This window comes from Ictidomys tridecemlineatus, chromosome 8 (assembly GCF_052094955.1).
Source record: "Ictidomys tridecemlineatus isolate mIctTri1 chromosome 8, mIctTri1.hap1, whole genome shotgun sequence".
NCBI classification, from domain to species: domain Eukaryota; kingdom Metazoa; phylum Chordata; class Mammalia; order Rodentia; family Sciuridae; genus Ictidomys; species Ictidomys tridecemlineatus.
In genome coordinates, this window is record NC_135484.1 from 16,018,866 (window position 1) to 16,046,647 (window position 27,782).

Below are 27,782 nucleotides of genomic sequence, written 5' to 3' on the forward strand. Positions count from 1 at the left end.
GCTGTGCTGGGGCCCCTTTGCCTAGCACAGATGCCTCTATCACAGGTTGTCCTGGTAGTGGCAGGTCCAGTGGCTTCCAAGTTCATGTGTTGTTTACTCTTTAGAATTTTCTTTTCATGGAAAGAAAGGTGGGGGGAGGTCTCTCATGAAAATCAAAGAGGGATCAGTATTGTAGAAGAAAGAGACCAGGGGAAGGGAGGAAAGGAGAGAAAGAGGAAATACTGGAGAATTATATTGACTAAATTCTGTTGCTATATTTTGCATCTACAAATATGTAACAACAAATACGAATATTATGACAACTACAATGCACCAATACAACTATGGAATTAAATTAAAATTTAAAATATCAAAAAGAATTTTCTTACATTTGAAATATCCCCATTTCAATCAGTAGGAAATTACTTAAGTATGGTAAATCCATCTGCTAGAGAAATATTCAGTTGTTATAAAGAAAGAACATCTAAAATGCATCTGTATTTTTGATAAATAACAAGAGCAAGATGAAAAAATAGAACTTTCTTTAAAGATTTTTTTGTTTGTTTTTATATAATGCTTTATAATAATACACAATAGAAACAGGGATGGGGCTGCATGCACCAGTCCCTATGTTAAAGAAAGACATTAGAAAATAAATAGGCAGAATTGATATTGTCAAATGGCCATATTTTCAAAAGTGATCTACAGATTTGATGACATCTCCATTGAAATATAAATGGCAACCTTCTCAAAACTAGAATGGGGAAAATAGACATAAAATTCATCTGGAAGAATAGAAGAACTGGAATAGCTAAACCAATCATGAGTAGGAAGATGGAGGCATGTGACAGTCCCTGTTCACAAATTATACTACAGAGCTATAGAAGAAAGAAAAACTGCATGGTATCTGAAAGAAAAAAAAAAAAAGGTATGCGGACCAATAGAATAGAGTAGAAAACAAAGAGGAAAATTCACATTGATATAATCATTTGATTGTTGACAAAGGTGCCACATATATATTTTGGAGTGGTTAAGAGAGAAGGGGGAAGAAATATGCTGTCTGAAACCCCACCCAAAACCCAAGAACAAGGTTCTAGGCCCCTCTCTTTGGACAAGATTCTCCCACCCCCAGGTCCTATGGCCCCTCCTATCTGGAGGAGGAGCAGGCTCCTAGAGAGCAGATCCAGTCATTACAGCTGCAGTCCTGAGACACCAAGGCCTACAGCAGGGCTGAGGCTGATTCTGGCCTGTGAGAAAGAAGGGAGGACCTGGTTGGTAGAGGAGGGATACACATGACCCAAGGTGAGCATAGCTCTGAGAATGGGAGTGACTGGTGAGGGATCACCAGGAGAACTGATGGTAGGATTTCTTGAGAGAGCTGAAGGAACATCGGTTTCCTTTCCAAAGGTTAAAGATGCTCCCAAGAAGCTTTTGGAACTCTGATTAAGTTAAAGAACTGTGCTTTCTGGTCTTCTGCCAGTCGATTCCCTGCTATTCCTCCATAGAGCAAACAAAGATTGAACTACAAATCCAGAGGCCTCCAGAGAGTCAGTCATGGGTTCTAACTTAGCCTGGAACTCTCCCACTCACATCCCGCAGGGGCGACCATTGGGCACCCATGGGAGGGATGGGCTCTTTGTGAAATAAAAGCTATGAGAGTGTATGTGAAGAAATTAAGACAAAAAGACAAGAATTATATATTTGCAAAGCAGGGGCATGACCGGTTGAGCCAACCAGAAGGGCCTGACTTGTAACAAAGAATAAGCCTGTACTTGGTATATTTATAGCAGTACAAATCAAAGTTAATTTTAGGACTTGTTTGTCCTCTAGGTAATAGCCTTATTACCTTAAATTAACTTATGTTTTATATTAGAATTGGTACTCATATAAGACATTGACAAATAATGGTTGTAAAGTTTGTAAGGAAAATACAATATAAAATTAACAAAAAAACATTTAATTTTTTATTACTTATGAATTAAGGAACATAATTTTGACTATTTATTTAGTTATATATCATATTTTATTTATTGTTTGAATACAATAATGTGTATAACAAAAGTTTATCTTTTAAACCTAACTTTAAGTGAACTTGAATGATTATCTTAACCTGGATTGACATGAGAGAGTTTAAGAGAGGTGGCCTCTACAAAGAATACAAAAGATTCAAACCGACACTTTTTATAATAAGAAATACATAAGTTCAATGAGCAGAGGAGAAATATCTTCCACCTATTAATAATAAAATACAGGAAACAAATCAATGAATAGCTTTTTACCTACCAAATTAGGAAAGGTTTTCATTATCATAAAATCTAGTATTGATCCAAGTATGGGGATACTTGGATCAACACTAGATACTGCTGGGTAGAATGTGAATTTGTAGTATTTTTCAGGACAGTAATTTTAAAATCAGTGAATTAATCCCTGATGGGATTACCTGAGTGGTGACTGGAGGAGGTGGGGCATTGAGGACATGCCTTGAGGTATGTACTGCATCTGGTGAATGGAGTCTCTCTCTCTCTCTCTCTCTCTCTCTCTCTCTCTCTCTCTCTCTCTCTCTCCCTCTCTCTCTCTCCCTCCCTCCCTCCCTCCCTCCCTCTCTCTCTCTCTCTCTCTCTCTCTCTCTCTCTCTCTCTCTCTCTCCCACCCCTCCTTCTTCCTGATCATCATTTGAGCTGCATTCTTCTGCCACGATGTTCAGCCTCACTCAAGCCCCAGTGAATGCAGCCAGTCTTCTATAAACCAAGACCTCTGAAACCCTGTGAGCCCTCAAACAAACTTTTCTTCCTCTACAATTGTTCTGGTTGAGTCTTTTAGTCACAGCAGCAAGAAAGATGACTAAAACAATCCATAAATGGATTAACCCATTAAGGAGGTCAAAATCCTCATGAACCAATTATCTCCCCAAAACCCTGTTTCTGAACATTGCTGCTTTGAAGACCACATGAACTTTTGGGGGCATTTAAGATCCAAACCATAGGAGACTACCTTCTTTTTATAACATTTAGATGAAGGAACCACTGCTTTCCCTTTAGAAAAAATCTTTGCCATGTGCTCAGATGTCCATCAAGATTCCATTACCAACCACTAGCACCTTCACACCTTCACCACACAAGTGCACAGGGGTGGACACCCTCCCATGGCATTGCATCTGTTTATTTCAGGTGCAGAGCAGAGAGTAGAAGGGACTAGAAATTGAACACGTTAGAAAACAAAGTTAGAGGAAACACTGGGCCCCATCTCATTACTCCATTCAAATTGTGGAGATAAGGACATACATAACTTTGAGTGACATGGACTGCAGAGGGAGCCTGCTCTTAGCTGAGTACTATGAGCAGAGTGCGCCACTGGGGCTGAGAATTGTTCTATTGGCAAGGTATTCACCTGCACATACCTGCAGCTTCCTTAGGTGCACAGAAGCAGCATGAAGGATTCACATCTGGCTGGTTCTGAGAAGCGCTTTTAACCTGTGGTTTAAAAGTCCCCTGAAGGTGTCTATAAACGTTATAGTAACCAGGTTACACTATAGTGTGGATATTAACAATATCAGACATCCACCATACACATTGCTTCCAAATTTATGGAGCTCTTTCTTTCCTGATCTTCACAGTGTTTCTACAAAGACACAATAAGCCCTGCTGCCAGCCTCCGCAACTGTGCAAGAGGAGTTGTGGGGAAGGGGACTGGTGCCTGTCTTCTGCACAGAGGAGATGAGGGCAGCAGGGAGGACAGCCCAGTGCCACACCTGCTATCATCCTCAGGCCATTGGGTGCAGTTTACTCACACTTGTATGGAAATGATGTAGAAGGTGCTTCTGGGGTATGATAAGGTAGGGGAGTTAAATTTCTATTTTATCCAATTTTATAACAACTGAATAAATTTTAATTATATACATTTTTATATATATTTGACAGATTGAAGCCTGTTGATAAGACTTTATCCAGGACCTGAGAGGGAAAAGTCACCATGGGGAAGGATAAAGCTCATAATCTGCCCAGGATTTGGGATTATAGACAGGGGAAAACTATCTTGATACCTGCCCCTCCCCCAGTGCCTTCCACCTACTGGCCTAACCTATAGCCACCTGGTTTTAGACAGGGTGTAGGATTTCATCTTCTGACTCTCATCACTTCCACCCTGACCACCTGCATTGCCCCAGCCTTCCAAGTACACCCCTTACTCTAGGTCTTCACTGAATATCCTGTGGCTGTGCATGAAGGACTGGATTTGTAAGGCTGTCAGCAGGAGAAGGTGTCCTGTTGGGGACCATCCTCCTGTCCACACTGTGAGCCAGACCTGATTTCACAGAGCTGGTCCCTGAGCACCTGCTGCTCCCAGGGTCCCCAGAAACATGCTAGCCATCCTAGCTCTCACCTGGTGAGTGTCCAGCTGGTGAAGGAGGAAGACTGATCCCTGGTGCTGGAGAAGCAGGAGCAGGACAAGGAGAAACTGCAGGAGGAGGGGAGAGGAAGGGCTCTGCTCAGCTGGTCCTTCGCCCTGAGGCCTGACTGGCAGAGGGCAAGACTCTCCAACCCCACACACTCTCCCAGCCTTGCTAATGTGGGTGTGAGGAGAGACGTGCATTGATCATGTCTCGTGTTCAAGGATAACAAATTGTTAACTTTTACATTCTATTCTTTTCTATCTTCCTTAAAATCTGGAAAAACAAAATCTACTTTGTTTTTTAAAACTGAGCATCATAGTTCTAATCAATGATTAGGAGAGTTTCCCTCTAAGAATAAAATGATCAGGATTCTCAACTGGAAGGATGAGACCATCTAGGTTTTATTTGATATTGCTGGGAAAGGAAGAGAAGTATGTGGGATAGAACACTGCATAAAATGTTAGTGGAAGAGGGCACCTTGGTGTACTTAAATGCTGTGAGTTGCCTGATTTCATGTGTATAAAGTACTAAGACATATGCCTTCTATATAGTAAGTGCTCAGTAAGTGTTTACCATCATCATCATCATCATCATCATCTCATCAGCAGCATTTTATTTCTACACCATCCATCCCATTTTGCAGGTGAGAAGACTCAGACCCAGGGACCCAAGGACAAAAATTAGTTAGGGACAGTGTTGAGACTACTAAGAGTCTACAGGATCTAATCCATGGCTCCTTTGGAAACAAAATCCTCAGGTGCAAAAACCTTGGACAGAGTCCTGTCCAACCACCAGCTGAAATCCAAATATCTCTCTCTCTCTCTCTCTCTCTCTCTCTCTCTCTCTCTCTCTCTCTCTCTCTCCCCCTCCCCGCCCTGCCTAGTGTCCCAGCCATGTGGTCATCACACTAGAGATTTCACTGTGTCCCTGGCTCTTTCTAGTAGTCTCCCTCCCCTCCACCTTCAGCTCACTCATGATGAAGCTTCAGGTGACACTACCCACATGTTCACAGCCACTGCTGATGAGACAAGGGGTGAAACTAGACCAGTGTGGACCCAGTGACAGATGACTTCCTAGGGTCTTGGAATGTGGACAAGACCAAGTGCAAAGAGAAGCCTGGTGCAAAGGGGCAGAGTTACCTTTAGGGACATGCTTTATGATGAAAGGCCAGGCACATGACGGAGCAGAGAGATTGGCAGCAGAGATGGAAGAGAACAGCAGCCCTGCAGAGATAATGACACAAGACAGGCGGCAGAGAGAAGGATATAGGGAGAGCGGAGCTCCAAGACAACTCTCCAGCTTCACAAGGCCCAGATGTTCTTCCTCCAAACTTCCCCTTTGAATGACCCCAGAGTCCTGACAAAAATCCCTTTTTCAGGTTTCTCTGTGGAGCTTTTACATTTCTTCCCAGAAACTCGGTTCTCCCCATTCATCTCACTCCTCTTTCTTTGGCTTGAAGAAAAACAAACTCAACTCCAGTTGTTTTGAGTGGCAAGAGGCTGTTTGCTAATGACACAAGCTGTGTCCTGCCAGCCAAGGATATAAAGGCCATTGAGGACAGGCAGAAATCCCATTTACCTGACAGCCTGTGTCTCTACCCACTCCTTCACCTACCTCTCACCTCAAACGTTGACTTCACACAGCCCTGTGTTTGCTTTTATCATTCTGTCACTCACCTATCTGGCACGACACCACACACAGCCCATCGCCTACACACAGGATTTCTACAGTGGAAAATGTGACGTGAGGGTGGACGCTTGGCTTCAGCGCCATTCTGGCACCCTTCACAAGAAGCAGGCCCCTGTCTTACCCCACCAAAAATCATTGGGAGCGCTTGAAGAACTGGATCAACTGTAGCAACTGTAAACACAGAAAGGGGAGAGCAGACAGCAAAGATGTGCAGATCTTGGTGATTGGCCTCTGCTCTAGTCCAGGAACTGTAAAATTCTGACCTGTGCCAGGCAGTTGTGGCAATCCTGGGCATACAGCGGCACCTAGTGGTGGCACAGCTGCCTCTTGAAAAACCTCACAGGACAAAGTTAATTAGAGAGACTGAAATAAATATACATACTTCAAACATTATATTGCACATGAAAAAAATACACACAACATTATCACTTTTTTGTAGTAGGGATCGAACTCAGGAGCACTCAAACACTGAGCCACATCCTCAACCCTATTTTGTATTTTACTTATAAAGACAGGGTCTCACAGAGCTGCTTAGTGCCTCGCTTTGAATCCTCCGATCCTCCTGTCTGTCTCAGCCTCTTGAAGCTGAGGCAGGAGGATTGCAAGTTCAAAGCCAGTTTCAGCATCTAGTGAGACCCTATGTAAGCAATTTAGGGATACCCCATCTCGAAATAAAATATAAAAAGGTCCGTCCGGGGATGTGACTCAGTGGTTAAGTGCCCCCTTGGTTCAATCCCTGGTTTATATATATAATCACATTTCACAGAAAATTCAAATATAGTCTATAGACTGCATAAATTGTCTCCCCCATGCAAGTGTGCATCCTCTGGTATTGCAGGGTGCCAGCACCCTGACAGGGTAATTCCTGCTTAAGATGTGTGACCCATCTGAGAAATAGAAACTCTGAAATGAGAAATACAGACAGAGCCAGAAATTACATAAGCAGAGCGCCTGATAGGTCTTCCAGTCCTCTAGGAACTGGAACAGAACGACTAAAAATGGCTCTGATTCTTTATTTAAGGGGGAGTAGATGAAGGACAGGGATAAGGTTTCAGTGAGAGGAGTCTTGGGTACTTGCTTCTGGGTGGCAGGGGTCTTGCAGTAAACAGGTTGATTGGCATTTTGGCAAGCCATCTCCTAGAGACTGTTAGCTCTGGTGGGTCATCCCATCTCTGATGTTGTGCTAAACTTTTGATGGAGCTGGGTAGGAAGCCACATAAACCAAGCATTCTCAAACCATCAGGGTTGCCACTGAGAGTTCCCAGTACCAGGCTTTCCTGACCAATGGCTTCCACATGGATTTGGTTGGTGCACAGTTAGTTCACAGATGGCACTCTGATATTAGCCACATACTCAAGATTAAAAGTTATATCATGAGCTCTGTAATGTTTTGAACAATCAATTAAAAAAAGGGGAAAAAAAAAGTTTTAGACCACAGAGTGGCGCCCGCACGCCTGTGATCCCAGTGGCTGGAGAGGCTGAGACATGAGGATCAGAGTTCAAAGCCAGCCTCAGCAACTTAGCAAGGATGTAAGCAACTCAGTGAGAGCCTGTTTCTAAATAAAATACAAAATAGGGCTAGGGATGTGGCTCAGTGGCCCAGTGCCCCTGAATTCAATCCCTGGTACTGTGCACCCTCAAAAAAAAAAAGATAAAAAGTTTTACAGGATTATTCGTTATTCTCTCAGGGAGTATTAACACAATTTCAACACATAGAAATGTATTCTCCATTGGAAATTGTTAGAATCTGTAAACAAGTCAGGATGGCACCTGGCATTTTGCCAGAGGGAGTAATTTATGAAGTAACACCAGTGAGCCATTAAGTATGGAGATTTCTTATTGGTTGACTGCTGTATCTATTTTATGTTAATTAAGATAAGCTATGTGAAATGTATATATACCACTCCTGTCCTACAATAAACGGCTCCCACTCCTGCTGTATCAATGTACACAAGTTGCTCGTCACCCCCCCCCCCATTATTTTGATGCAGCCAGACTACAGCAGGAAATTTTCTTTCTTTCACACTTACTATGAATATTGTGATATTCTTGTTGAGAGGAGATGTACCAGTTTGCACTCCTATCACAGTAACAGTTTCACTTCCCTTTCCAATGCTGGGTCTTAACAATTACAAGTTTTTACAAAATGTTGCCCTCCATGAAATTATGCACTTTTAAATTGGATGGATCTGCACAGCAATTCATTCTAGGAAATTGTATAGCGGTTTATACAAGTATGACTATTGCAACGTTCTCTTTTATTAAGTAACTAAAAGGAGACCATCTTTATTTTCCTCAATAACAGCTGGCTGCACAGAAATCTGACAGTCATTCCATGGATTGCCATACAGAGTTAAAAAGAAAAGTGGTTCAATGCGCTGGTCTGAGAAAATCTTCAAGATGTATATTATTTTAAGACATAAGCTGAGAGCAACAGAACATATACAGGCTCATATTTGCTTTGAAAATAAGTATTAACACATAGACACAGCTCTCCTTTTCCTAACGATGAAGTGTTCCCATAACCTATTCCAAGTTTGTTGGTTTTTAGGGAAAAAAAATTATTTGAAAAGCCAAAAGTATCAACTCCCGAGATTCCGCAGTGTCCTACAATCAATTAACCCTATTGTCAGAACAAGAACATGGTCCCAGCCCAGAAACTTGAAGGAGTCGCTGGCAAACAGTTGGTAGCAAACAATGCGGACTGGAGTGCCCTGGATGCGACTAAGCATCCCCTCCCTGGGTTCCCAAGGGCACCCTTCCTCACCCACCTCCCCACCCGGTACAGCAACAGCTGCCTGACTGGACGCTACCACTAGACACAAAACTGCTCTGCTTTTTTAAACATAGGTTTAAGAAGAAGGGGGAAAAAACCAGCAAATCATGACTGGGGGGAAAACTGGCAATACTTGTTTGGGATAAAACAATTTTTACAGAAAAGAAAAGAACAGAGGGAGAAGCCAAGGGAAATCGGCCTTAGTTGAGTAAATGCAAAGTCTGAAAGTTGATATCAAAGCACTGAAACTATGTGCTGGCACCTATGACTGCTGCCTTGACCCTCTGCCTTGCCCTAACCCCTGCCCCTCCCGTGTGGCCACCGGCACCCCGTGCCATCATTTCCTGATCACTGAGCAAGTCTATTGTCAACTCTTTGGGAAAGCAGGCTTCCTTTGACAGCTATCCACAACCAAGTATATTGTTGCAGTTGTGTTTAAGTGCTTCCTTCTGTGGAACTACCTTATGTACTATATAGGTATCTGCTGGATTTTAGGAATTTTCACATGCCCAAGTTGGGCTGACCATTTTTCCTTATGCTCATGTCAACTACAGTTACAGCTATGGGAATTTCTAAGTTCTTCCCCACCCCCACCCCACCCCCTACCCCACCAGTGTTGAGAATCAATCCCTGCGGGCTCCCACAAGCGGGGGACTTCCCAATGGCTCACTCTGCGCTCTCTCTGCTCCATTCACTGGCTTGCTCCCGCCTCCCTTCACAGTCAGGGTTGCTGCTATTGAAGGAGGACGCCTTCAACAGGGTGCACCAGCTATTAATTTATTTTTGATTCTGTATTTGGTGGGTTTATGATTGTGTCTGTTAAGTCCCACAACAGGCCAGAGTGCTTCTATTTTGGGGAGTGGAGAAGGTGAATTTCAGTTTGTTTCTAAGAAGGCTTTTAAGGACCTCCCTGTTCCGGTGATAAGAAAAAAAAAAAATCTGCAGTGTTCAGTACACACAGAACCATTAAAGGCCTAACTGCACAGCACATGAACAAGGCTCAAGATTCTGGAGAGACTGAGGATCTCTAAAATGGCAAAAGATCTACACATTACTTCATTCACGTGGATTCGGCTTACTGCTCAGTGTGAGGCGGATTAAAGTTGTGATTGTAAGAAGGTCCTGAGAAGTGCTCCCCACATACTTTCTATGATTGAATCAGTGGATGTTGAGCCCACAGATATGTAGGGCTGGCTATATGCTCATTTAACAGCTTTGTTATTTGCACTGTAGTTTTTTTCAGAATATTTTAAATATCTTTTCGTTAGAAATGACATTTGTAAACTACTTAAAGATATAAAATATCAGTGATATGTGCACATAACAAAGGATAATGATTTAATTATTGTTATATGATGCTATTTATTAAGTACTAAGTCAAATCTAAAATGCAAAGATCAAGTTCCAGCAGAGAGCATAGTGAGAAACGGGACCCCGGACCCGCGGGCTGCCGGGTCTCCTGCTCCAATCCTGTCGGTCCCAGCTGAAGCCGCCGCAGCCCAGGACGTGGCGCCTTTGGGTGGCCGCAGGGGTCGCGCTGCGAAAAGAATGGCGGAGGCCGGCTGGGGCTTGGAGGTCCCAAGGAGAGGGGACGTCCAAAAGCGTGGCCACGGTTTGGCCAGCGGAGCCGCACACATTAGCGCCCTCCGTGAGCGCCCGGGCGGGCTCCTGGAGACCGCGCCTTGTCCCGCCAACCTGGAGCCATCGGGGCAGGTGAGCCCCCGCTGACAACGACGAGTGGAAGGTTTATGGCCTCGGGCGGCTGGTGTTGGTTCTACCAAGGAGAAACCCTAGAGTCACCTTAGAGTCACCAGCCTCATCTGCCCAGTTGGAACCGGCCGCCACCCTCTGGGAAGATTTCCTGGCCCTTTGTAGAAGGCCCCTGTGTATAATAGGCAAAAGCTGCTCTGCACCTGCCCCCAAACTTAAAACTTGTGCTATGTCCGGACCTTCTAAATGGGAAGAGGATGCCCGACGTGTGGACGTGTGATAGAGTTAGAAAATCACGTCTCGTAAATGCTCATTTGTTTGAAACAATCAGAAACGCGTTCTGGAAGTGACTTTGAAATGGATTTGTTAGGCCACCTCTAGGAGCCACACTTGTCCACGTTTGTTCAGTGGGTTGTTGGACATGGAGAAAACTGACCGTGAGAAGGAGGTCCTGTGCCACACTGGTTTTACCTAAAAGACATTTTTCATATAATAACCGTTGTTTTCTGTGTGCATTTTATTCCCCATTAGTCTATTTATAGTTGAAAATGCTAAGTACTTTTTAAAAAAAAATCTAGGTTTTCTAGATGTTCTAAAGTGCCTGATAAATGTTAAAAGTAGAAGTGGTAAAAATACATATTTTGTAAATTTCCTTTTGTTAAATTCTTATGAAATGTTTTTCTTTTTTTGGTGGGCGGGGAGGAGGGGCAGTGGGAATGCAATAGCCAAACCCCTGTGAGTAGTACAGAATTGTATACTGCTTCTGGGGAGTGCTGTGCTGTGTCCTTACTGTGAGCTAAGAGTTGTACCTATGTCTATGGGTTCTGTTTTACTTTGCTGTGTGCATACTATATATGAAAGATAAATGAGTCCTAATCTACATCTAGTCCTTCTAGATGTTAAAGAGGTTGCCAGTGTATGACAAAAGTAGAATTAGTAAACCAGTTTTGTGTTAATATTCTTAGGAAGGATTCTCTTCCACGAAATGGAACAATATAGCTCACCGAGTCAGTAAAAGGCCAGAATGCTCATAGTTTGAAGACATTTTCAAATTAGAACCATTATTACATGTGTGCAGTCCTTATTTGAAACATCTAGTCTTGTCTAGATGTTTAGAAGGGTGCTATATATGTTAAATGTATAGGTAGTAAAATACCACTTTGTAAATATATTTTTGCTAAAATTCATATGAAATTGTCTTTTGGAGAATGGAACTATTAAACCACATCTATGAGCAGCATAGTATTGTCTGTACTTGCTCAGTGGTGTGGAGGAGGTGGGAAGGAAGCAATTGCAAAAGGTAATATGTTAGTGCGTTCATACTTGGACATTTTCAGACATCAATTTTCTGTATCTTCTGTGCATTTTGTTTTGTTATGTATATAGTGTATATAATGGACAAATGAGTCCCAATTTTGCAACATCTATTCTCTGGATTTTACGGAGGTTGCCAGTGTATGACCAAGTAGTTAGTAAAATTAGAACATTTTGTACATTTTTAGTTGAAATTCATAGAAAAGCTTATCCTCCGTAAATGACTTTTGGATATGAATTTGTTCATCCATCTGTAAGTGTTACGTATTCCTGTCCTTGTTCACTGGACTGAAAATAGAGAGAAGGAAGTGGGAGGGAAATGTTCAAGGATAAAATGATCATATTAGAAGAAAAAAATTTATAAATGCTGTTATATTCAACATGTTTATTTTAGCATATGTTCAAATTATTTATAACCATGCTTTTTTTGCTACACGATTCTTGCAGATTCTGTAAGAGATTACAAAGTTCTGCACTATTATTTTGATTGTATCAGAATTTTGAATTTCCAAGGGTGTTTACATTATGTGTTTCACAACTTTATTGTTTAATGTATAAAGTTTCAAAATTGTTACAAAAAAATTTAAAAATAAAGTTAGCCTACTTAAAAAAAAAAGATACCTCAGATTATAACCATTGCTATGTGTCCAATTTTATTTACCAGTGCTGTGTGCATAGCAGACAGGTTCTTATGTGGAATAGCTAGTCCTTCTGTATATTTAGAAGTGCTTGATATATTTAAAAGTAGAAGTAGTAGAACTGAAACTTTTTGAAAATACTTTTTAAAAACTGATGAGAAATACTGTTTGGATTGTTAAGCCACCTCTTAACAGAATACTGTCTATTCTTGTTCATTGGATTGAAGGAGGAAGGAGGGAAGAAGTTACAGAAAGTGTTTTCTTAGAGTGCTAGAAAATTTCAGCTTACCCATTGCCCTGTAACATGCATTTCATTTAACTTTGCTGTACTGTATATATATATTGTATATAAATTGGACAAAGGAGTCTTAATTTTATAATATCTAGTCTTTAGATATTAAACGAGGTTGCCAATGTATGACAAAAAATAGAGTTAGTGAACTCACACATTTTGTACACTTTGTGTTCAAATTCATAGAAAGGCACTCTTCTGAAAAGGACTTTTAGAAGTGAAATTGAAACACATCATATCATGTGACACTCAGGTGTGACACATGTAACACAGGAGAAAGAAGTGGAAGAAATGAAGGATTCTAGGTCAGAATGATCCTACTTAGGAGACACTTTCAGGTATAACCATTGTCGCTTGTGTGTAGCTTATTCAACACTACTAGGTACATAGTGGACAAACTTAAGTCCTTATTTGAAATATCTAGTCTTTCTAGATGTTTAGAAGTGCACAAAGTATGTTAAAAGTAGAGGTAGTAAATAAAACATTTTGTAGATATCTTTTTGTTAAAATTCATGAGGAAATAACTGCCTTTTGGAATGATCCAAACACTTCTCTGAGCAGTGCATAATATATCTGTGCTGGTTCAGGGAGGAAGAAGGAAAAGAAAATATAAAGGGTTTTATATTTTCTGTGAAGCAAAATTAACCATTGCCTCTTTATATTTGCAAGTTTTGTTTCACTATTCTGTGTAAATAGTGTATATAAAGGACAAATGAGTCCTAATTTACATCTAGTCTATCTAGATGTTAAAGAGGTTGCCAGTGTATGACATAAGTAGAGTTAGTAACTAACACATTGAGTACATGTTGTGTTAAATTCATAGGAAAGACTCTTCTTAAAACCACTTAGGAAGTAAATTGTTAAAGTCATCTCTAAGCATTACAGATGCATATATCTGACCCATGGGGTGATAAAACTAGAAGGAGAAGTGTTCTAGGCCAGTACTGTTTGGGAGACACTTTCAAATTCTAGCCTTTAAAAAAGGGGAGGAGTTTTGCTTTCAAGTGTAGTCTTTGTTAAGTAACTGTTGCAATTTATTCAGTGCTACAGTATGTATAATTGGCAACTTAAGTCCTTGTTGGAAACATCTACTGTTTCTAGATGTTTAAAAGTGCACAACACATGGTAAAAGTAGAGAGCTTTAAGTATGTTTTGTTACAACATAGGAATGGTTGCCATTTAGAGGAATGGAATTGATGAACATATTGTCTTGGAGGGTGGGGGAAGGTTCACTGGGTGGGGGGTGGGGGAAGGAGAAAGTATGCATAGAGAAGCATTCTGTGCCCCTTAGATTAGTTCAGACTGTCTAGCCATTTATATGTGCATTTTAGTTAATCATGCTGGGTATTGAAGGATAAGTCCTAATGCCCAAAGTTTGTTAGAAGTAGCAAAATTATTCCTATATAAATATACTTTTGTTAGTTCTTAGGAAGAACTGTCTTCTGGGAATGACCCTTGTTAATCTACCTCTTGGGGCTAGGAATAGTCCTGAATTTAGTCATTGGAATGTTGAAGGGACAAAAGGAAGGGTGAGGGGAAGTGCTCTTTGTTAGTGTCGCCATGTCTGGAAGATCTGTATGTGCATTTTTGGTAAGTTGTGTTTATTTTGCACAAGGTTCATATTTCAATTCACAATATCTAGGCTTTCTAGCTGTCCTGAGGTGACAGTGAATCCTAAAAAGTAGTGCTAGTGAATTGGCCAATTTGTAAATATATTTTTGTTATAATTGATACAAGAGATGCATCTTGGTCATGGAATTGCTTTATCTCTGGGCATTGTGTATCAGGACTTGTTCATGAGGCTGGCAGCAGAGGGGCACAGGGAAACACACAGTGAAAGATAGGAGCAAGTGCTCAAAGATTTACATTTTGATGTGAGCCATGGGTGTGTGTGCATCTTCTGACTGTACTATAGGAATACTTTAATTCAATGGGAACATGCATTCTGCTAATATTTGAATCGTAGAAATCTGGTACTGAAACAAGCTTGGTTTATTCTGTTGCTGTCTCATTTTAAATTGAGCATCAAGGGAATGAATTATTTTAGTTGTAATTGCCAAAATGTCTATCTAGAGGCCTGTTGCCATTTCTGTCTTCAGTGAAATTTTTGTCCCCAAGAAAGGATAACACATTGAGTTAGTGTAGTGTATTCTTTTTTTTAATATTTATTTTTCAGTTTTTGGCGGATACAACATCTTTGTTTGTATGTGGTGCTGAGGATCCAACAGGGGCCGCATGCATGCCAGGCGAGCACGCTACCACTTGAGCCACATCCCCAGCCCATGTGTATTCTTGATTTTCAAAAAATACTCATCAAAATACTTGGTTATCCAAAAAAGTAGCTTTGGGATTTCAAATTGGTGAATACTCATGATGTGTGGAAAAGCATGACACCATGATCTCAATCACACAAAATGGGATATTGTGCATATACAACCTATAGCAACACGTCCAACTAAGCTCTTCTGACTGGTTGACTTTGTTCTTTGCTTGTGTTTTTATTTTTCCTGTAATGCAGAATTAATTTTAAAAAATAAAAATTATTTTAAAAACCTGTAAAAATAAATGAAATGCAAAGATCAAGATTTTTCAAATTAATATTTTCTTTTTTTAACGTTTTTTGCATTGGTACTACCAATAGATATTCTAAATGTAAAATTTAATTTCTTATTTGTTACTGTTAGTCATTTTGAAAGTTTACAGTGTGTGAGGAACCAGAGGAAAATTTCATTATCTTTAAACCACAATGCTGGCTAATAGGCAAAGATGTAAAAAATATAGTAATCGAAGATTTACAAATTCCCACAACCACATAGAAATGATTTTAGGAAAAGCATTTTACTATCAGCTCATAGACAGGGACTCTTGAAAAAGAAGAATTAGTACCAGTTACTTTCTTGCCTTTCACCCGTTGGTCACACTTGGTCAGTGAGAGAAGCAAGACAAGTCAGTCTACATAATTGAAACTGTCTTCTTGTGCATTGCAGTTCAGGTTTTCCGTTTCGTTTTGGGTTTTGTTCTGGGGATCAAACCTGTGCCCTGGCTCTGTTAGTCAGCTTTCCATCTTTCCATCACTGAGACAAAATATTAAGAGAATTAATATATAAGGCTCCCAGTTTGGGAGGTTTCATTGCACCCCTGTGTAATCGCCTCCAACACCTCACTCCCAACACACACACACACACACACACACACACACACACACGTCTTAGAGTTTCCACCAAGTCCCAATACTGCTAAACTAGGGCCAAGTCTTTAACCCATGGGCTTTGGGGTACATTCTAGATCCAAACAATAGTACTGGTGCATGCTAGGCCAGTGCTGGGCCACTGAGCTTTATTCCCAGTCCTCAGGTCAACTGGAAATCGTCTCAATTCTGAATCAAATAAGATTTTGATTACATATGATGGTAATTTCTTTTTTAAATTTTCGATGTATGTTTTATTTCATTATGAAAATAATTATTTACCAAATGAATATAACATTTATCAGACATAAAGGAAAACGAAGATGAATAACCACTGCATATGATATTGACCTTAAAAATATAGAACATTTTTCTCTATAGAAATTTCTCTAGCACAGGTAACTAGGAGTATAATTGAAGATGTAAGGTATGTGCATTTCACCTTTATTGAAAAAATCTAAATTGTTTTCTAAGGTCCATTAATTAGTGGCATTTGCCTCTGTATTTTATGAGTCTGTGTTGTTCCAGCACAGACTTGGTCAGTACTAAATACTGTCCAGTTTTTGCCAGTCTAGTGGGTCTCAATGTTTTCTCCTTGTGGTTTTAATTTGTCTTGCCCAGATTACTGAGATAAATTGTATTTTAATAGAAAAAAAAAGACCCAAAGAAAATTAAGTGACTTGTCAAGATGATATGCATTAGTTTTACCACCTGGATCTTCTGCTGTTCATAACAAAAAAAAATCTACAGTTTATTTCCTGGAATCAAGAGCCAGGCACTACTGCATCCATTATTTTAATTGAGCTGCACAACAATTGTTATCCCAAGATAACAATGAACGTGACCACAGGAAACTTTAAGACATTAATCCTCATCAAGCTCTTCTGCACTTGCCTGTGTTCCCACCTCCCCGGAGGCTGAAGCAGGAGGCCTGGATGATTTAGCGACCTACTGTCCAAAAGAAAAATTTCCAAAGGAGCAGAAGATGTAGCTCCGTGGAAGAGCATCCCTGGACTCAATCTTCAGTACCTCAAAAGAAAAGGATGAAAGAGGGGCTGGGGTTGTGGCTCAGCTGTGGAGTGCTCGCCCAGCACTTGGAAGGCCCTGAGTTCGATCCTCAGCACCATATAAAAATAAGTAAGTAAAATAAAGGTATTAGGGGGGGAAAAAAAAGATTCTTTCTGCCTCATGCAGGCGGTAGAGCTGCTGGGCACTTCCTGTCTGTTGGAGCTTTTCCTAAAGGAGAAGTTGCTTTCACTTTTGCTTTCAGAGAGTTTTTCCCGAAGGTTTTAGGCTCCAGAGGCACAAAATCTACTCAAAACTATCCTTGATGGCAGGCTACCCAACAACTGCCTTCAACCACATTGATTTCAGAGAGTCCGAAATTCTTTGGTCTTTTCAGAATGGAAGGGATGAGCCAGAAGGTGGGAATACAGATGGTTAAACACCTGGGCCCAAGCAGTCCCCAGAGGAGGCAGGGAAGAGGGTGAGGCTGGTGTCTCCAACTTGATCCTTTGCTTTGGGTCCACCTTATCCAGGTAACAGCCTGAGCCTCCCAGCGAGTGCCCCAGGGAGGGCGGAAGCTGGTGGCGAGGAGGCGGGGGGGGGGCGGGGGGGGGGACATGCTGGGGATGCGCCCCGCCCCGCCCCGTCGCAGAGATCCTGGCGGCGTCTCCGCCCCGGGCAGCAGAGGGAAAGGAGGGCGCTGGGCGCGGGAGCGGAGGGTCCTCAGGCTTTAAGTCTTGGCGCCCGGAGGCGGGTCTCACAGGCCCAGAGCTCCCGGACCATGGAGGGTGCAGTCCGCTTGGCGCTGGTTCTCAGCGTCTTCGCTCAGTTTCTGCCCAACTTTCTTCCAGCGTCGGGGGCAGGTGAGTTGCGTATCGAACTTCCTCAGTCCCTAGACTTTCCCTTCGGGCTCTGTCCCGCCGGTCCACGTCCCCGCGGCAGGTTCTCGACTCTGCGCCTGCGGTGGGAGCCGCGGGAGCTGGAGGTTGCGCGGAGCGAAGTGACAGGGGAGGAGGAGTGACAGCGCCGGCGTCTCTTCTGCCCTCAGAAGTGGGGGCCGAGCCTCTCTCTCCGGGGGCCCTGGATTCCCCCCACAAAAGAGCCACTGTGAAAGGCTGTGCGTTTTCCCGCTGCGGGTGGCATTTCTGCACTCCAGGGGCTGCCTTGTGCGTATCCAGGGAGGAATTGCCATGAACTCCACGAGGCCCCGTGGCCCAGCACAGGTATCTCTATCACAGGTCGTCCTGAGTCACAGTGGCAGGTCCAGTCCCTTCCAAGTTCATGTGATAATGTACTTTTTAGAATTTTCTATTCAAGGAAAAGAAGGGGAGGGGGGACTGGTGTCTCATGAAAATCAAAGGGAGATCAGTAGAGAAGAGGAAAGAGACCAGAGAAGGGAGGAGAGGAGAGAGAGGAAACACTGGGGAATTATATTGGCCTAATTCTGTTGCTGTATTGTCCGTGTACGAAAATGCCACCCGTAATGACAACTATAATGCACCAATACAAATATGGAATTAATTAAAATAATAAATATCAAAAAAATAATTTTCTTACATTTGAAATATCCTGATTTCAATCACTAGGCAAATAGTTAACAAAAATATGATAAATCCTTCTACTAGAGAATTATTCAGTTGTTATCAAGAATTTACATCTGGGGCTGGAGATGTGGCTCAAGCGGTAGCGCGCTCGCCTGGCATGCGTGCGACCCGGGTTCCATCCTCAGCACCACATACCAACAAAGATGTTGTGTCCGCCGAGATCTAAAAAAAAAAATAAATATTAAAAATTCTCTCTCTCTCTCACTCTCTCTTTAAAAAAATAAAAATAAAAATAAAGAATTTACATCTGAAATTCATCTGTATTTTTGATAAAGACAAAGAGCCAAGTGCAAACAATTTTTTTCTTTATTTTTTTCTTTTTTAATTTGTGTATTATAATTACACACAATAGGAACAGGGATAGAGTTCACTGGTAGGGCTGCATGCACCTGACCTTGTGTTCAAGGAATACCTTAGAAGATGGATAGACAGAATTAATATTGTTAAAATGGCCATTTAATCAAAAGTGATCTACAGATTTGATGCAATCCCCATTGACATGTGGTTGACAACCTTCACAAAACTACAGGGGGAAAAAAGCAGTCATAAAATTCATCTGGAAGTATAAAAGAACCAGAATAGCCAAAACAATCAGAAATCTTGAAACTGCTAGAGGAAAACAGAGGGTCAACACTCCAGCACATAGGTGCAGGCACCAGCTTCCTTCAGAAGACATCCAATGTACAAGAAATAAGACCAAGAATGAATAAGTGTGATGCATCAAATTAAATTAGATTGTACTTGGCTTTCCCTACTAGGGTAGCTCCAATGTCAACCAGTGACTCATTAAGCCCATGATTGTTCATTTCTATTACAAATTCAGGGAATTTGAAATGACTCCTATTTCAGCAGGGAGTGGGATAGGTCAATTCATTCCTGGCCCCACATGTACCTTTATCAATACCTTGAGGCCCTGGTGATGCTTCAGATGCCTGGATATGGGGTCAGCGCACACCGTCTCCAGGATGAATGTCTGCATGTTTTCTGTTTCTCTGTGCACAGAGACCCACGTGAATGGGGGATGGCTCTGTGGGATAATCTGAGCGGGGACACTGAACTGACTCTGGGATTGAAGGGTCTCTCCTGATAGAATCCTGGTGTCTCCTCCTAGGAAAGAGTTCAGGCTCTGAGACATGACTGAGGTCTAGAAACTGAGCAAACAACCAGACTTTTGGTGGCTGTCAGCTTTCAGCCTTCTAAACATCCATCCTTGGATTTTGCTTTACTTCTTGAAATCAGGCAGAATCTGAGTTGCCTGCCCAACCCCAGGCTTAGCTCCCTGAGGATCAGGCCCCTGCTTGGCTTCCTCCTTTCTGACTGTATGCATCATGGCGCACATTTTCCTTCTACCTTTTCATGGCCTCCATTTGGGGTCTATCAGTATTTTTCTTCCCCTTTACTTTTAGAATCCCAGTTCTGAAACTCTAACTTCCACTATAGACCCCAGCTTTTAGCAATCATCATTAGTGACCTTCTAGACAATGCTGGTGCCCTTGTGAGCAGACTTTTGTTTTATGTTATTAACTGATACATAAAAAAATCACAATTACACATATTAAGGGGTGCCATGTAAAGTTTTGATACATGTATACATTATATAATGTTCTAAGCAGTTTAAACGTATATCTCTGCAAATTTCAAAATCTTTTCTTTTTATTTTTATTGGAGCATTATAGTTATTCATGGTAGCTGGATCGTCCCAACACAACCACACATGCATGGAATCTGACCCACTCCATTCCAGTACCTGTTCTTCTTCCCCCTCCATTGAACTTCCCCTCACTCATTATTTAGCCATCCTTGATTGAAGCTGTCCACACACACATAAAGGGGAAGTTCTCTATGCACATAACATCATTTTGTTAAATTCATTCTGCATTTCCTACCTTGCCTGTCCTTCCCCTCCCTATCTCCTTCTACTCCACTGATCTTCTCTGTATCGTTATGATATCTGGTTGTCCCAAACACCTTCTTTCCCTTATTTCTCTGTAGCTTCCAAATATAAGGGAAAACAAACATTTGACCCTTGAGTCTGGCTTATTTCACTTAGCAGGATGTTTTCCACTTTCATGCATTTACTGGAAAATACCATAATTTCGTTATTCTTTATGGCTAGGTAAAACTTCATTGTGTCTATATACCACATTTTCTTGATTCATTCATCTCTTGATGGGTATCTGGACTGATTTCATAATTTGGCTATTGTGAATTGTGCTGCTATAAACATTAAAGTGGTTGTGTCACTACAGTATGCTGATTTTAGTTCTTTTTTTTTTTAAAGAGAGAGAGAGAGAAAGAAAGATTTTTTTTAATATTTATTTTTTTTTAGTTCTCGGCGGACACAAAATCTTTGTTGGTATGTGATGCTGAGGATCGAACCCGGGCCGCATGCATGCCAGGCGAGCGCGATACAGCTTGAGCCACATCCCCAGCCCTGATTTTAGTTCTTTTAAATAAAGATCAAGGAGTGGGATAGCTGAGTTGTATGGAGGTTCTATTTCTAGTTTTTGGAGGAATCTCTGTACTGCTCTTTGGAGTAAATGTACTAATCTGCAGTCCCAACAACAATATGTGAGTGTACCTTTCTCTCCACATCCTCACTAGTATTTGTTATTATTATCTGTATTCTTGATAATTGTCATTCTGAGTGGAATGAGATGAAATCTTGGTGTAGTTTTGCTTTTCTCCAATGTAATTCTCTGATACTAGAAATATTGAACATTTTATTCAAATATGTGTTGGCCATTTTTTTTGTTTGTTTCTTTTTGTGAGAAATATCTGTTTAGTTCTTTCACCCATTTATAAATTGAGTTCTTTGAGTTTGGAGTGATAAGTTTTTTGAGATGTTTATTTATTCTGGATGTTAATCTTCTGTCAAAGGAACTGTGGCAAAGAATTTCTTTCATTCTGCAGACTTTTTCTTTATGCTCCTGTGTCCCTTGCTGTGTAGATGCTTTTTAATTGATGGCATCCTACTTACTGGATTAGTTTCTCTGTGTGTTGTCAGGTTTGGATATCATGGCAATGCTGATCTTATCAAATGTAGTTACAATAATTTCTTTCTCTTCTATTTTTGGGAATAAATTAAGGAAAACTGGAAACTGTTCTTTAAATATTTGGCAGAACTTAGCAATAAAGCTCTCTTGTATTGGGATTTTCTTTGCTGGAAGGCTATTACTATTGATTCAATCTTGTTATGTCTTATTGGTCTGCTCAGTTTTTTATTTCTTCATGATTCAACTTGGATAAGATATGTATGTGTAAGTGATCTGGAATTTGTTTATTTATTCTAGGTTCCAAATTTTTGCAAATAATAACAAACATGAATATCTTTGTCCCTAATACTCTCGAATGACCCTTTGTATTTCTATGGAGTCAATGTCTCCCTTTTCTTGTCTGAATTTGAGTCTTCTCTCTCCTTTGCCTAGTTAGTCCAGGTAAGGGTTTATCATTTCCGTTTAGTTCTCAGAAGAAGCAGCTCCTTATTTCATTAATCGTTTGTGCTGCCTTTTCATATCTAATGCATTTATTTGTGCTCTGCTCTGATCTTATTATTTCTTCCTTTCTACTAATTTTGGTTCTGGTTTAGCGTACCAGATATTTTCTTTTTATTGAGTACCAGGGATTGAATTCAGGGGCACTCGACCACTGAGCCACATACCCAGCTCTATTTTGAATTTTATTTAGAGACAGGGTCTCACTGAGTTGCTAAGGCTGGCTTTGATCTTGCAATTCTCCTGTATTAGCCTCCTAAGCCACTAGGATTATGGGTGTGCATGTCTGGCTCAGGTACCAGACACTTTCAAATACAATTGATAACAAGAATCTGCCAGGCTTTCTTACAAAGCACAGTGGACTAGGCATTTTTCTGGCTATTGTATAATATGCAACATGGCATATACCCTTTTATGATCCTCAAAGTGTGTACTTTTGATTCCTTCCTCTACTGCTTTTCTTTGAACTTACAGATTTCCCATTTCACTCAGGATAGGATATCACTTTCCAACCTAAAAGAACGCAATCCCTTGAGGCACTAGTGCCATCTCCTAACACTCAAGCTAAAAGCTATGAACCATAATTATGAACACTCCCTCATGCAGCTGTGATCCCATCCTCACTGCCCCACCATGACCCAGCATGCAGTCCCTTCCCCTGCTTCTGATCATCCTCTGCCAGGCAGGCCTTCCCCTCACAGCCTGGCAGGGCCATTGCAAGGTGATGTGCTGCTGGGTGTAGGCATTGTTCAAAGGGCAGAGGCGAAGTGGGCCATGTCCTGGGACATGAGGTTGCTGTCCCCGCCTCCTCGAAGTAGGGGAACATGCCCACCTTAAACAGGTGGAGCACACAGCTTGGGAAGGGTCATTCTTGCTCTGCCAGCTCAGCCCTTCAGAGGGATGGGGAGGGGGTGCCTAAAGGGTCCTTTCTCACCAGCCCAACCCTTACTCGCCCTTTTCCCTCACAGGGACTCACTCCCTTTGCTATGACTTCACCATCAATTCTAAGCCAGCACCTGGACAGCAATGGTGTACAGTCCAAGGCCAGGTGGACCACAAGAATTTCCTCTCCTATGACTGTGGCCTGGACAAGGTCAGATCCATGAGTGCCCTGGGAGGGAAAGTGAATGCCACAGTCACCTGGGAACAGCAAAACACCATGCTGAGAGAAATGGGGGATATGCTAAAACGGCAACTGGCTGACACTAAAGCAGAAAATGGCATGGCCAGGGGTAAGTAAGGATGGTCCAGGGGCATGAGAGCTGATACTGGGTTGAGGGAAATTGATTGTGTGCATGTTTTTTAAAAAATTAGAGGTTGGTCCCTCCAGAAAGCCCAGACAGGGCTGGAGTGGCAGACAGAACACAGCCAGATTAGGAATCCGGGGAAGGTGGTATTGTGTGGGACAAAAGATTTGTTAAGAAAGGACTGATTTCTCTCTGATGGGGGCAGGTCTGCACACCCTGGAGGGCAGGATGTGTTGTCAGCATAAATCCAACAGCTCCTGGCAGTTTGGCTTCAATGGACAGATGTGGCTCCACTTTGACTCAGACAATACAAGGTGGAGAGAGATGCATTCTGGGTCCAACTGGATGAAAGAAAAGTGGGAAAATGACAAGGAAGTGTCCGAATTCTTACACAAGACCTCAATGGGTGACTGTAGAACCTGGCTTGAGAAGTTCTTGGTGGAATGGAAAACAGAGCTGGAGCCAACAGGTAACTGGCAGGAGGGGGAGGAAGTGGGAGCTGCCTTCACATGAGATGCTGCTACCTGTGTGTATGTGTGTGTGTGTGTGTGAGAGAGAGAGAGAGAGAGAGAGAGAGAGAGAGAGAGAGACAGAGAGACAGAGAGAGAGAGACAGAGAGACAGAGAGACAGAGGGAGAGAGAGAGAGAGTCACACCTAGGTTAACAGCTAAAGGTATAGTCTTCCCATCTTTTCCCTTCTCACCTCCTAATGCCTCTTCCTCAATGCACATGCTTTGTTCTGGCATTTGCTCAACTCTTTTTGGAAATTCTTGTGAATCACTTCACATGAAAGTTCCTGAGACCCTTCTCCACCATCATCCTCATGGGTCACCTCATATTTTGCCACCAGGAAGGATGAGTTCCGTGGTCACCCAGGATTCTCCCATTAGCTCTATGAGCTCCTTAAGGACCTGGCCCTTCTTCTGTCTCCCTCCTCCTCATGACCTGTCACAGCAGGTGCCACATAGCAGAGGTCTAGGAACTATGTGCCTGCCTGAGTGACGTGGGGCAGCAGGAGCTGAGCAGGCATCTCCACAGATTTTGCTCTGAACAAGGGCTAACGCTCTTGTGTTTCCACTTCAGGACCTTCAAGTGCCATCATAGACAGAGACTCCCAGGAGTCCGCAGCCAGCACGCTGATTCCCTCAGCCCTGCTCTTGATCCTCACTTGCTTCATCCACCTAGGTCTCCAGATCTTCCTGACAGGTGCTGTGGGCAGAATGGGAAGAGAGAAGTGGGGCAGCTGTGTGAGCAAGGAGGAGAGGAAAGTGAACTCCCAAGGCCCCAGACTGCACTCTGACTGGTCCTTCTCATTCTGAGATGAGACGGAAGAATCAGGCCTCCCTCCTCTCACTGGTAGCAATAGCTTGGCCATGCTCAGCCCTGAGTTCTGAGAAATCCTCCCCGTCAGGGCCTGTGGGAAAGAGGAGGAACCGTACAAGTTGGCCTGTGGACTCTAAAGGATTTTAGCTTATGCAGGTCTGATTCAGACCAGATTTCTATGAGAGAGGGGCACAGTAGTGCATGCAGTGCATGGTGTGGAGATAACAGGAACACAGGAAGGAAAATACCTAATCCTGGGTGATGGCAGCATGATAGATGCATTTGATATGTAAACAGGAATGGACTCCACACCCACAGTTGAAAAGAGAGGGTCCTCTGCCATGTTGTGGCTCAGTGGAAAAGCACTTGCCTAGCATATGTGAGGCACAGGATTTAATCCCTAGCACCACATAAAAATAAACCCATAAAATAAAGGTATTGTGTCCACCTACAACTAATATATATGTGTATGTATGTATGTATGTATGTTTATATATATATAAAAGGGAGAGCGGGGGGTCCTATGGCTAATGCCAGAACAGGGAGGAGTGAAGGTCTTTTCCAGCCCAACCTGGAAGGCTGGAGTTCAGGGTTACATTCCCACAGGAGGCTCATTTCCAGCAGCTGAAGGGAAAACTGAGAGTAGAGTCTGTCCAGGATGAAGGCAGAGGATGCCAACTCTCTGGGGACTCTTAGGACTCCAAGATTGAACCTTGGGCTGTGGTCCTGGAACCCAGCCTCTGTAGACTCCAAATCCTGAGGTAGCTCAGCAGCCTTTGCCTTGAGCAGAGCCTCTGCAGAGACTGGTGGGGCTGAGCAGCTGCTGGGGTCTGATGATCCAGCTGACTTAGCCAGAGTGGAGGGATTAGGCAGGGCCAGTCACTTTTAGAGCTCTGCTGCTCCCAGGTAAGGAGAGGTTGAGGGGGAAGGGGAAGAAAGATGTTGTCTGCAACCAAGGCCCAGGAACCAGATTCCAGGGCCCTCTCTTTGGACAGGGTTCTCCCCACCCCCAGTTCCTATGGCCCTTCCTATCTGGAGGAGGAGCAGGCTCCCAGTCAAGGAGCAGATCCAGTCATTACAGCTGCAGTCCTGAGACACCAAGGCCTACAGCAGGGCTGGGGCTGACTCTGGTCTGTGAGAAAGAAGGGAGGAGGGTGGTAGAGGCTGCAGGACCCTTGGGTAATAGATTAGGGAAACAGGACCCAAGGTGAGCATGGCTATGAATTGGGGAGTGACTGATGAGGGGTCAGGAGAAGTGAAGTAGGATTTCTTCAGAGAGTTGAAATAACGTGTTTCTTTTCTAAAGGTTAAAGATGCTCCCAAGAAGCTTCTGAAAATGTGATTCAGTGAAATGATGGTCCTTACTGATCTTCTGCCAATCTACTTCCTGCTCTTCCTCCGTAGAGCAAACAAAGACTGAACTGCAAATCCTGAGGCCTCCAGCATGTCACTCAGACTTAGTCACTCAGCCTAGAGTTCCACTGCTTTTTCAGATCTAGTGAGGATTTAAAAGGTGTATCTGTATGTCACTTGCAGGTCATGAGCCCATACCCTACTTCTGCAAGAGGTGGACTGTTCTAGTTGCTGCTTTCACTTTCCCAACCATCACAGCAGCCACCCGCATCTTTCCTTTGCCACCCATTGACCCCTACCACCCCAAGATCTGATGACCCCCAAGAAGATCCATTAACTTCAATTTCAACTTTGAGCTCTTTCATCCGTTTTGTGACCCACCAATCCTGCACTTTTTCTTAACCATTTCCTGTGCTAACCTCAGTAATTATACACTGAGCCTCTGACTGCTAGAACAAGAAACCTCAACAAAGAGTATTAATCTTGGTTGTGTTATCAACTACTTCTCTGTACCTTGAGCTGATGTTTATTATAGTTTGGATCTGGAATGTTCCACAAAGATCCATGTGTTGACTACGGTGCTATTGAGAGGTGAGGAAAACTTTAGAAGAGTTGTTGAGTCGTGTTTTGAAAGGTTCTTTATGTCCCAGGCACCTTCCTGCCTCCCACATCTCCCTCCCCCTTTTTCTCTATTTAAACTATAAATCATTTTTTTATTGCTACAATAAGTTAAACCATCTCTTCTCCAAAGCTCCTGCTGCTGTGATATTCTGCCTTACTTCAGACTCAAAAGCAATACAGTCAACCAAACTTGGACTAAAACTTCTGAAACATGGTGCCAGAAATCAATTTTTCTTTCTTTAGTTTACTGTCTTCAAATGTTTTTCCACAATTCGTGCTGGGGATGTGGCTCAAGCGGTAGCACGCTCACCTGGCATGCATGCGGCCAGGTTTCATCCTCAGCACCACACACAAACAAAGATGTTGTGACCACTGAAAACTAAAAAATAAATGTTAAAATTCTCTCTCTCTCTCTCTCGTTAAAAAAAAGTGTTTTTCCACAGTGATGAAAAGACAATACAACATTGATGGTGCAATATTGTCTGTAAAATACAATGACAGACATCATTTATAACTTCAGGAATTCTTTGTATGTTTTGTTTAAGTTAAATAAACATATTTTGTCAACAAATTTAAATGAGTTTGGAATTCTTATATAATCAAGGTGGTGGTTGATTTTATGTGTCAACCCACTGCCTGAGGTTTACCCTGATAGCTGGTAAAACATTATTTCGGGGCTGGGTGCAGTGGTACATGCCTGTAATTTCACCTGCTCAAGAGGCTGGGACTGGAGGATTGCAAGTTCAAAGCCAGCCTCCGATATGGGGAGACAATTAGCAACTCAGTGAGACCCTCTCTAAATAAAACACAAAATAGGGCTGGGGATGTGGCTCAGTGGTTGAGCACCCCTGAGTTCAATCCCCAGTACAAAAAAAAAAAAAAAAAAACCCACAACAACATTTCAGGGTCTTTCTCTGAGGGTGATTCTTGCAAAGATTTACTTTTAAATCAGTAAGTAGGCTCTGCAAAGTAGTTTTTATCCCTTGTGTGAGTAGGCATCATCCAATCTTTTCAGGGACCCAACAAAACAAAAGGTTAGAAGAAGGACAAATTCCTCTGTTTGATCTGAGATGCCCATCTTCCCTGGTCTGGGATATGACAGGCCATCATTGTTTCTCACGCTCCATGACTCAGTCTGGACTTACACCATCAACCCTCAGCCC

The 27,782-nt window shown here is 42.4% G+C and overlaps 1 protein-coding gene and 1 long non-coding RNA gene across 2 annotated transcripts in view; one reads left to right on the forward strand and one right to left on the reverse strand.

Moving 5' to 3' along the window:
- Nucleotides 1-27,782, reverse strand: part of LOC144366000 (uncharacterized) — a 133,139-nt gene that overhangs the window by 15,421 nt on the left and 89,936 nt on the right. The window lies entirely within an intron of this gene.
- Nucleotides 10,380-27,190, forward strand: LOC120888925 (UL16-binding protein 3-like). Its single transcript, XM_078018636.1, has 7 exons — nucleotides 10,380-10,544; nucleotides 17,243-17,396; nucleotides 17,511-17,840; nucleotides 23,044-23,307; nucleotides 23,528-23,791; nucleotides 24,406-24,528; nucleotides 25,952-27,190. Exons 1-7 carry the CDS (start codon nucleotides 10,380-10,382, stop codon nucleotides 25,954-25,956), a joined length of 1,305 nt encoding a protein of 434 aa, XP_077874762.1. The 3' UTR covers nucleotides 25,957-27,190.